This window comes from Lynx canadensis, chromosome F1, assembly GCF_007474595.2.
Source record: "Lynx canadensis isolate LIC74 chromosome F1, mLynCan4.pri.v2, whole genome shotgun sequence".
NCBI classification, from domain to species: Eukaryota; Metazoa; Chordata; class Mammalia; order Carnivora; family Felidae; genus Lynx; species Lynx canadensis.
This window is the reverse complement of record NC_044319.2, coordinates 67,414,118-67,426,155: the sequence shown is the minus strand read 5'-3', so window position 1 is coordinate 67,426,155 and position 12,038 is coordinate 67,414,118. Positions and strand designations below refer to the sequence as shown.

The 12,038-nt window shown below is 40.3% G+C and overlaps 1 protein-coding gene across 1 annotated transcript in view; it reads right to left on the bottom strand.

Moving 5' to 3' along the window:
* GON4L (gon-4 like) overlaps nt 1–12,038 on the bottom strand; it is a 72,752-nt gene that overhangs the window by 46,981 nt on the left and 13,733 nt on the right. Inside the window, 3 exon segments of the mRNA XM_030303274.1 lie at nt 4–54; nt 237–311; nt 1,006–1,199. Coding sequence (XP_030159134.1) covers nt 4–54; nt 237–311; nt 1,006–1,199 — 320 coding nt within the window.

The following is a 12,038-nucleotide window of genomic DNA, read 5'->3' as shown; positions in this document are numbered from 1 at the left end:
CACCACTCCTTTTTCCACCACTTCCTTCAGTTTAGAGCGTGTCATTTTGGGCTCCTGAGGCAGGGAAAATGAGAAGAAAACAGTCAATAAAAATCATCACGTGTACCTGGGGTTTTGAGATGCTACCTCTGCCCCCAACCACCAAGCTATTTACACGGTCCCAAGTAACGCCCTACGCGCAGCCCCGTTACATAGCTCAGTTCCCTGACATTAAAGGGTAACAGTCAACTACTCACAAACATGGGCATATCTTCCGTCTCACTGATGGCTGCTTTCATCATAGCTACCACATGTTCATTTGTGATTACTTCCTGGAGAAAGATGAAATTTCACTTTATGCAACAAAGATGTGTAATCTAGACAACGCTCAGTCCTCTGTAACTCTGCTAGAGTGGACACATGTCCACTGCATGTGGACACGGAATGGACAGATGAGAGCCAGAAACTGAAACGGCTTCAGACTGGGGTAAAGCCAGTTCTGGACAGAAGCACACAGTTCAAACTGTAATAAAGCAGCAAACAGATGGATCCCATTGGCAGCTACCAAGAGCATGAATGAGATTCCGAAATAACGGACTACGTGCTTCAGAGAAGCAGTAACAAGCAACGAAGGTTTTGTAAATGGCCGTGTTGATACATATCAAAGAACAGTAACAGCAAATGTGCACAGTAAACCGTTAACCTGGCATCTTTTCAGATCTATCAACCCACCAAAGAGCAGGTCCACTGTGAACATTATCATCTCTGAGTCTGCCAACCACGAGGACAACCCATCAAGTCAGTGGAGGAAGCAGAGGAACAGTTTACCTTCCCAGTTAAGGTCTCTTTAAATGTGTGTTCAGATTTCCAATGCGTGCTGAGTGCAATGAGAAAGCGTGTTGGGAGGGAAAAAGTTTTTTGGCGCATGCACCTCACAAAATCACCAATTCCCATACTAAGAACCAAGAATTCCCTGAGTGTTTCACGTGCTCTCCAAGAGGCGTGTCCATCGCGTTCCTTACTCACGTGGAGGATGTTGCGCACGTTGACCGCGGTCAGGTTGTGCTGCTTGGCGCCGTCCTCCAGCGTGCGGTCCAGCACGTCGTCCAGCTTCAGGTCGCAAGCCCAAGTGCCTTCTTCTTGACCCCTTCCATCTCGTTTCCTCTTGGTACCCTTTTTCTTTTTTCGCCTTTTCTCACTTTCTTCATTGCCTTGCTCTTCTGCAGATAAACCGAGAACACCATCAGAATCTCCAAAACAACCGCTCCCAGAACTTAACCCAAGAAGCCAATCGTAAATGAAAAACAAGCTGCCAGCTCACTGGCCTTGGAAATCAAAGAAGCCTACAATGTGGCGACAGTGACGGTGGAGTGGGGAGAACCGTCGTAGCGGTAACACCCGGTATTTGCTCAACATCTGTCAGGTATTCTGCTACACACTATGCATATTTATTTAGTCCTCCTAACAACCACGGGAGGCAAGGACTATTACCTCTCCCACTGTACAGACGAAGAAACTGAGACAGATTACGAACCTGTCCCAAGAGCTAGTAGTGACAGGGCCATGCTCTGAAACCACGTTCTCTAGCCCTGGAACCCACAGTCTTAATTCCTGCTCTGCACTGCCCAGACAGTACACCAGACACCCTGGCTTTGTGTTTCAGTTCTGGGCAACCTCGGCCAGAGTCTCATTTTCTTTCTTCTGCGAATATAGACATCTGCCTCACAGGGATGCCACCAGATTAAGTGAGATAACTATATCGAAGTGCTTCATAACCACTGGAATGTTACATGATGTAATTTAACATCATTATTAGACTCCTCCATCTAGAAAGAAGAAAAACAAGGAGCAAACAATAAAAAATTCACTCTGAGCTCTACAAGAAAAGGGGGGAAGAATCAGAGTTCTCTCCATTCTACAAGAAGGGAGCATATATACAACCAGACAAAGGGAAAATCTTCCTGATTATTAGAATCTGTTAAGTCTTGAAACAGACTATCACGTAATCCCAAAACGAAGTTCTCATCCGTCCGACGTTCTCGGCCTGCTGCCCTCTGCGAACACGTATTAGAGAGGAGTCACATGAAGATGACCTTCTCTGTTTAAAAGGATTTTGTGACCTTCAAGCCACAGCCTGGCAATATTTGCATCGCGAAAAATTATTAGTGACTTGTGAACACACACCAAGAATCTGATCATTGTGTATGACTCCCAACCCAGTAATTCTTATTCTTAAGGAAATAATTAGATCTGCACAGACTAATCATCACACTGTTCATTTCAACATTATTTTTCTTCTTCCCTGAAGTTCATTTATTTGAGAGTGAGAGACAGAGCACACACACAGGGAAGGGGCAGATAGAGAGGGAGAGAGAGAATCCCAAGCAGGCTCCATGCTGCCCAGCATAGAGGCAGACGCAGGCTCGAACCCAGAAACCGCAAGATCATGACCCGAGCTGAGATCAAGAGTCAGACACCCACCCAACCGAGCCACCCATGTGTCCCAACATTAATTATTTTAGCAAAAAGATGGAAAACACCTAAACATCCAATATTACAGGAGTGGTTAAGTGAACAATGGTACATTCATACACTGGACTGTAACTGAGTCATTAAAAATTGTCTTTTTTAAGCAATTGTGGAGGGAGGAGACAAGTAAAAATGTATTCTTTTTTTTTTAACGTTTAGAGAAAGAGAGAACACGCGCGTGCAGGTGTGGGGGAAGGGCAGAAAGAAAGGGAGACCAAGAATCCCAAGCAGGCTCTGTGCTGACAGCAGACAGCCTGACATGGGGCTCGATCTCATGAACCATGAGCTGGAGTTGATCACTTAACCGACTGAGCCACCTAGGCGCCCTAAAAATAAACATTTTTAAAAACCTTAAAAAAAAAAAAAAAAAGAGCTCTCAGTGAAATGGAAATTTTTCTGATAATGATTTTTAAGTGAAAAAAAAAAAGAAAAGGTAGAATTCAAACATGAGCGTCTTACAGTCGTGACACCTAAACCAAATGTGCTGCTTCAAGATGTGCCGCAAAAGGACTATAAAACCTCACAAAGTGTCTTAAGAGTGATAAAGCTCTTGACTGATGCTTTTTTGAGAAAGCAACAAAGGGAGAACTACATCACACAACACACAACAAAACTCCCCAAAGGCCTCTGTATCCACATCTTTCCCCCAAGTCTCTCTTACCTCACCGGTTCTCCATGAATCCCAGAACTCCTCTCTCGTCGAGTCTCCTGGATGCCCTCTCTTTGCGCCCCGCCCTTCCTCTCGCATCCTCTCTCATGCAGACCGGTTGGGCCCGGACTGGCCCGGTCGTGGTACTGCCATCTGCCCTTGCCTCCTCATCTTCCCTGGGCTGCAGCTAATAACGACCCAGCAGTTGCAGAACAAAGATTTCTGAGACCCGAAGAAGCTCTGATTCCACCTTCCAGTCCTATCCTACCATGTTATTAGTAACACTGTCAATTGCAAAACTGATCCAGGGGGGAAAAAGTTTCAAAGAAATGACAGAAGTTCAAACTATTAATACTATACTAGAAGCAACAAAGTTTGTTAACTGAGACATCACCAAAAAATGTAATCTTTATAAAATTTAGACGTACAAAATGTAATCAGAATTCACTAAAATGAAGGCCAGAAAAGGAAACATATAATGGAAGCAGCTAAATTTTATAGAATTTTATATAGTTAGTTGATGAGGAACCAAACTATCCTTTAAAACAGAGCTTCTCAAGGCACCTGAGGGGCTCAGTCAGTTGGGTGTCTGACTCTTGATTTTGGCTCAGGTCATGATCTCACAGTTCATGGGTTGGAGCCCCACATCGGGCTGGCTCTGTGCTGACGGTGCGGAGCCTACTTGGGATTCTCTCTCTCCCTCTATCTCTCTCCCTCCCCTGCCATGCGCTCTCGCTCTCTCTCAAAATAAACTAAAAAAAGAGCTTCTCAGGAACCTGGGTGGCTCAGTTGGTTAAGCATTCATTCAACTCTTGATTTTGGCTCAGGTCATGATCTCACAGTTCGAGGGATCAAGCCCCACATTGGACTCTGCCCTGACAGCATGGAGCCTGCTTGGTATTCTCTCTCTCTCTCTCTCTCTCTCTCTCTCTCTCTCTCTCTGCCCCTCCCCCACTCTTGAGCACACTCTCAAAATAAATAAACATTAAAAAAAAAAAAAGAATGGGGGTGCCTGGATGGCTCAGTCAGTTAAGTGTCTAACTCTTGATTTCAGTTCAGGTCATGACCTCGAGGTCCATGACTTTCTAAGACTCACATCCGGCTCTGTGCTGACAGTGCAGAGCCTACTTGAGATTCTCTCTCTCCTCTTCTCTCTGCCCCTCCCCACCCCTCTCAAAATAAATAAACTTAAAAAAAAAGAACGTAGCCATCATGTCAAATGTTATGAAATTTCTAAACTTTCACTCTCAGTTTCCATAAATTACTTTGTTTCAAATTAGTTCTCAAACTTGGCCCTGGTTCTCAGACCACACTTTGAGTAGCACTGTCTTAGGATATACGCTGAAAAACATTTATCCCCGCTAGAAATAAAATAAAAAATGAAATACCAAAATAATTTAAATGAAGAAAAATAAAAATAATAACAAATGAATTGTGATGAAAGTTTATCATGAAATTGATTTTTTACAATGTTTATTTTTGAGAAAGAGAGAGTGAGCGAGCTCAGGAACTGGGAGGGTTGTTGGGGGGGGGGGCGAGGATCCTAAGCAGGCTCCACGCTGACAGCACAGAGCCCACGGAGCCCAATGTGGAACTCAAACTCACCAACTGTGAGATCATGACCGACCCAAAGTCGGACGCTTAACCAACTGAGCCACCCAGGTGCCCCATCATAAAATTTAAATGCAAGTATTTTTTCATGGAAAAATCATTAGAGTTAGTATAATTACATTTAGAATATAAACACGGAATCAAAGTGAAGTTAAACCATCTCAGTGTCTAAATTACATTACGCATACATATTTCTCCTCTGATTTCTGATTGTAATGCTGAGTTTTTATTATGGAGTGTATGTCTGTAAGGAAAATCTAATGCATTCAAATTCCAAAACACTACACAGTCAATCCAAAAAAGAACAGATAGTTCAACTATTTGCTATTCTGTTTTAAAACTAATCCTTTATCTTCTAAAATACTGGGATACCACGGACTCTATGAATTCTAAAGAGTTGAAATTTAAAATTAGAAAAAGGAAGCCCCTTTTTTTTGGCTTCCAAAGACCAGACTGGAAAAGATAAAGAAGAAAATCTAATTTTTCCTTCCATGAGATAGAAGATGGCTAAAAACAAGCCATTCCCTGAAAAATAGATCCAATGATGTAACCAATAAATTGAAAGTAAAATACACTATAAGTGTACTGTAAAGTGGATGAAGTCAGTAAAAATATAGGTGGGTTCTGTAATATCACCCAAACTGCCATGATGTATGAAAACAGTTGCTTAAGAACCTTGTCAAAAACACACCCAGGACCTCTGATTCTGGCCACAACTATGTTTGTTTGTTTTTTTAACACAGGAAACCTTCCCACCAAAAACAACTGTAAAACTATGTAAAACTACAATTTACCCTCAGACAACACAGGTTTGAACTGTTCACATCCACTTATATGTGGATTTTCTTTCAATAAATACAGTATAGGCGTGCCTGGGTGGCTCAGTTGGTTAAGCATCCAACTTCGGCTCAGGTCATGTTCGTGAGTTTGAGCCCCATGTCGGGCCCTGTGCTGACAACTCAGAGCCTGGAGCCTGCTATGGATTCTGTGTCTCCATCTCTCTCTCTCTACCCCTCCCCTCCCTCTCAAAAATGAGTAAACATTAAATATATATATATAAATGATCCCAGATAAAAACAAAGCAAAGAATTTCAGGATGAATCAAAGCACAAGACAGGTTAGCTCTATGATCAATATAAATGAATACTGACTGGCTAACATAGTAACAATAACGTCTTAGGGGTTTAAAACTTATGAAGAAGTAAAACATAACATCAATAGCACAAAAGGCAGGAGTAGATATATGTAGTGAAATGGCTATAAAATTCCTGTATTGTTTTGAAAGTGGTAAAAGCACACATTTAAGGTACAATGTAATAATTTAGAAGATGTATATGTTGGGGCACTTGCCTGGCTCAGTTGGTAGAGGATGTGACTCTTGATCTCAGGGTCATGAGTTCAAGCCCCACAGTGGGCATATAGCTCACTTTAAAAAAAAAGAAAAAAAAGTTTTGGGGCATATGAGTGGCTCAGTGGGTTAAGTGTCTGACTCTTGGTTTTAGCTCAGGTCATGATCTCATGGTTCATAAATTTGAGCCTCACATCTCCCTCTGCCCTGACAATGTGGAACCTGCCTGGGCTTCTCTCTCTGCCCTCTCTCTCTCTGCCCCTCCCCCACTTGCACTGTCTCTCTCTCAAAATAAACTTTTAAAAAATTTTTTTAAATTTAAAAACATAAAAACACATCAAATCTTGGACTACTTTTAAAAATAAAAAGATGCATATTGTTAATCTATAGAGTAACACGTGCAAGAAAAAAGAATATAAAACTAAAGAACTAATAACGAAGAAAAATAAAAGTACTTGGTTAATCAAAAGAAGAAGAAACAAAAAAAAACAGGAAAATAGAAAATTCAACTTACGTTACGTTAAAGATAAACTCAACTTATGTATAACGTTAAATATAGTAATACATTAAACATAAACTCAAATTACATTAAATATAAACAAAATATATGAGCTAATTAAAAAGCAAAAATGTTCGGACTAAGTTTTTTTAAAAAAGACTAGGCTACACATAGGAGAAACATTTAAAAACAATTTTTAATACATTTATTTATTTTTGAGAGACAGAGAACAAGTCAGGGAGGGGCAGAGAGAGAATGAGACACAGAATCTGAATGAAGCAGGCTCTAGGCTCCGAGCTGTCAGCACAGAGCCCAACGCAGGGCTCGAACCCACAAACCGTGAGATCATGACCTGAGCCGAGATCAAGAGTCAGATACCCTTAACCGACTGAGCCACCCAGGCACCCTTAGGAGAAACATTTTAAAAATAAAGGCACAGGGGCGCCTGGGTGGCGCAGTCGGTTAAGCGTCCGACTTCAGCCAGGTCACGATCTCGCGGTCCGTGAGTTCGAGCCCCGCGTCAGGCTCTGGGCTGATGGCTCGGAGCCTGGAGCCTGCTTCCGATTCTGTGTCTCCCTCTCTCTCTGCCCCTCCCCCGTTCATGCTCTGTCTCTCTCTGTCCCAAAAATAAATAAACATTGAAAAAAAATTTAAAAAAAAAAAAAATAAATAAAATAAAGGCACAAAAAAGGTTGAAAGCAAAAGAATATAAATACTATATACCATGTATACACGAATATCACAAAGAAAACTTTAAGGCAAGAACATAAAAAGGAACATTTCATACTAATTGAGTTAATTCAACAGGAAGACAAAACAATTCTAAATTGGTATGCATCTGATAATAGAGCTTAAATATATAAAATAAAAGTTGACAGGGAAAAAAAGGATAAAGCCACGGTCATATTTGGAGATTTTGACAAATGTCATTCAGTAACTAATACAACAGTAGACAAAGAAATCAGTAAGGACATAAGAGATCTGAACAATATAAATAATAAACTTGAACTTACAGACATATGTAGAACACAATACTTGATCTAAATGACAAGTGTCTAGATGACACCCACAAAATACATTATTTTTATGGGCACATAAAACAGACCATATGCTCACTAAGGCTCAACAATTTTCAAAGGTCAGGTATCATACGGAATATACTCTTTGACCACAGTGGAATTAGCTAGAAATAAATAAAGAAGTTTAACTGGAAAGATCCTCAAATATTTGGAAAGTAAGCAATGTATGTCTAAATAATCCATAAATCAAAGAAAAAATCATAAAGGAAATTAGAAATATTTTAAGATGAATGAAAGCAAAAATATGACACATCATAGCTTGCAGAACGCAGCAAAAGCAATGCTTCAAGGGAAAGTTACAACTGTGCATGTATATATTAGAAAACAATTGAAAATCTTATAAGAGGCTAGAAAAGAACAAATCAAATAAGGTAAATTTCAGGAAGGAAATAATGAACGGAAACCAATGAAACAGAAAACATAAATAGAATTTAAAAAAAAGAAAGCCAAAAGGTGGTTCTTCGAAAAGATTAATAAAATTGATAAACCTCAAGCCAAACTTACCAACAAAAAAATCAGACTTATCAACAAAAAGTTTCCAACCAGAAATAAAAAGGACAGGGGTGCCTGGGTGGCTCAGTCAGTTAAGCACCCAACTTCAGCTCAGGTCCTTATCTCATGGTTCATGAGTTCTAGCCCCTCGTTGGTCTCTGTTCTAACAGTGCAGAGCCTGCTTGGGATTCCCTCTCTCTCCTTCTCCCTCTGCCCTTCCCCAACTCACTTACTCATTCTCTCTCTCTCTCTCTCTCTCTCTCTCTCAAAATAAATAAATAAACCTAAAAAAATCTTAAAGATACCCCAAAATAGAGGCACTTGGCTGGCTCAGTTTGGTGGAGTGTGCAACTCTTAATCTGGGTGTCATGGAGTTCAATCCCTGTTGGGTATGGAGATTAGTTAAAAACTAAAACCAAAAAAAAAAAAAAAAAAAAAAATCCCAAAATAAGCCTTTTATAAACAACTTTACATCAAAATATTTGACAATTTAGAGAAAACGTACAAATTCCTTGAAAAACACAACTGACCAAAACTGACAGAAACAGGAAATCTGAATAGTCCTAAAATTATTAAAGAATTTACTCCATAATTTAAAATCCTTTTGACAAAGAGAACTCCAAGCCTAGGTAACTTCTTGGTGAAGTCTTACAAAATTTTGAGAAATAAATAATAGCCTTACATAAACCTTCCAGACAGTGGACAATGATGGGAAACTTCCCAATTCATTTTATTATTTTTTTTAATGTATGTTTATTTTTGAGAGAGACAAAGTCAGAATGCGAGTGGGTTAGAGGCAGAGAGAGAGACACACAGAATCCGAAGCAGGCTCCAGGCTCTGAGCTGTCAGCACAGAGCCCGACACGGGGCTCGAACTCATGAGCTATGAGATCATGACCTGAGGTGAAGTCGGATGCTCAACCAACTGAGCCACCCAGGCACCCCCCAATTCATTTTATAAGGCCAGTTACCAAACACCAACACATGAAAAAGACATTATAAGAAAATTAAAGCCAGTACCTCTCATAAATAAAGACACAAAACCTTGAACCATGTATCAGGAAATGGGTCCAGCAGCTCATGGAAAGTCTGATACGTCATGACCAAATAGGTTCATCCCAGAAACGCCAGTTTGCTCTAACACTCAAAACCCAATCACATTTGTCATTAGGTACACGCACCTAAACACAGAGTTTTAAAATATGCAGACCAGGGGCACTTGGCTGGCCCCATCAGTGGAGCACACAACTCTTGATCTCAGGGTCATGAGTTTGAGCCCCACGTGGGGTATAAAGATTACTTAAGGGGCACCCGGGTGACTGAGTCTGTTAAGCATCTAACTCAGTTTCGACTCAAGTCATGATCTCACAGTTTGTCAGTTAAAGCCCCACAATGGGCTGTGTGCTAACAGCTATAGAGCATGCTTGGGATTCTCTGTCTCCCTCTCTTTATCTTCCCCCACTCACTCTTTCTCTCAAAATAAGTAAATATTAAAAATAATAAAAACCTTTTAAAATGAATAAAAGTATATAGAGCTAAAACTGATAGAGCTAAAAGGAAATACAGACAAATCCACAACGATAATTGGAGACAGCAACATTTCCTTCACAATAATTGACAAATAGACCTTTCCCCAAGAGAAAAGTAGGAAGAGAAGAACTGAACAACGCTATCAATCAACTTGACCTAACTGACATTTATAGAACAGTGCACCTCGAAACAACAGAATACATATTCTTTTCAAATACATATGGAAGAGCTACCACAAAGATTATATTCTCAAGGTGCCTGGGTGGCTCAGACAGTTAAGCGTCCGACTTCGGCTCAGGTCATGATCTCACAGTTCGTGAGTTCAAGCCCCGCGTTGCGCTCTGTGCTGACAGCTCAGAGCCTGGAGCCTGGTTCCGATTCTGTGTCTCCCTCTCTGTCTCTGCTCCTGCCCCACTCATGCTCTGTCTCTCTCTCTCTCAAAAATAAATAGAACATTAAAAAAATTTTTTAAAAAAGAGAGAGAGAGTACATTCTGGGCCCTAAAATAAACCCAATAAACAGAAAAAGAATGAAATGATACAAAATAGGACCTGAACTCAAGAGAATTAAATTAGAAATCAGTAACAGAAAGATAGCTGGAAATTCTCCAAATATTTAGAAATAAAACTACACACTTCTGAATAATCTGTGGGTCAAAGAAGACATCCCAAAGGAAATTAGAAAATATTGTCAACTGAAGTCCATGAAATATAACATATCAAACAAAATTTGCGGGGCACAGCTAACACAAGTGTTTAACAGGAAAGTGACACATTAAGTACTATTAAAAAATAAGAAAAGTCTCAAATCAGTGATCTAAGCTTCCACTTTAAGAAAACCAGAAAAAGACCAAATTAAACCCAAAGCAAGGAGAAAGAAAACAGACAAAAATCAATGAAATAGAAAACAGAAAAATAGAGAAATTAATGAAATCAAAAGCTTGTCCTTTGAATTCAAAGATGAATACTGAAAACCGTCTAGCCAGAGTGGTTAAGAAAAAGACACAAATCACCAGTATCAAGAATAAAAGAACAGACACCGCTGCAGACCCTACAGATAATAGAAAGATAACAAAGGAATATTATGAAAACATTTATGCCAATAAATGTGACAAGGTAGACGAAACAGACAAATACCTTGAAAGATACCAACTGTAGGGACACCTGGGTGGCTGTCAATTAAACATCCAACTTTGGCTCAGGTCATGATCTCACAGTTCATGGGTTCGAGCCCCATGGGTTCTACATTAGCGGCACAGAGCCTACCAGGGGATTTTCTCTCTCTCTCTCTCTCTCTCAATCTCTCTGCCCCTCACCAGCTCATGCGTATGTACTCTCTCTTTCAAAATAAAAAAATAAATATTAAAAAAAGGAAGAAGTAATACCAATTCACACACGCTCTTCCAAAAACAAAAGCACAAAAAGGGAACACTTCCCAACTCAGCATGACCCCAATATCAAACCATACAAAGACAGTACAAGAAAACTATTGACCACAGATACAAAAATCTTTAAAATACTAGCAAATCAAATCCAGCAATGTATAAAAAGGGTAATATATCATGGCCAAAAGGTGTGGCTTACCCCAGAAATGCAAAATTGCTTTCAAATTTGAAAATCAATCAATATAATTCACTATATCAACAGATCAAAAGCAAAAACAAAACAAAAGACAATCTCAATAGAGGCAGAGAAAGCTTTTCACAAAATCTAACATCAATTCACCATAAAAACTCTCAGCAAGTAGGAACAGTAGGGAGCTTCCTCAATCCAATACACCACAGCCATGAACCAGCTTCAGCTCCACGGTGAAAGACGGAACATACTTCCCTGAGACCAGGAACACAGGAAAGACGACCCCTCTCGCCACTTCCCCTCAGGGTTGTACACAGTAAAGGGGGACCGACAAATGCAAAGGAAGAGAAAGAGGGAGGGAGATATAAAGGGAAGAAGAGGAAGAAAGAGAAATGAAGGTCAAAAAAAACCCCTTGTTCTCAGATGACATAATTATCTCTGTAAGAAATTGTTAAAGAATCTGTAAAGTAAGGGTGCCTGGGTGGCTCAGTCCATTAAGCGTCCGACTCAATTTCAGCTCAGGTCACCATCTCACTGCACTGTGAGCGCAGGGCCTGCTTGGGATTCTCTCTCTCCCTCTCTCTCAAAACAAATAAACTCTTCAAAAACAAAAAAGAATGGGGGCACCTGGGTGGCTCAGTTGGTTAAGCATCTGACTTCGGCTCAGGTCATTATTTCTCGGTTCGTGGGTTCGAGCCCCATGTCGGGCTCTGTGCTGACAGCTCAGAACCTAGAGCCTGCTTCCAAT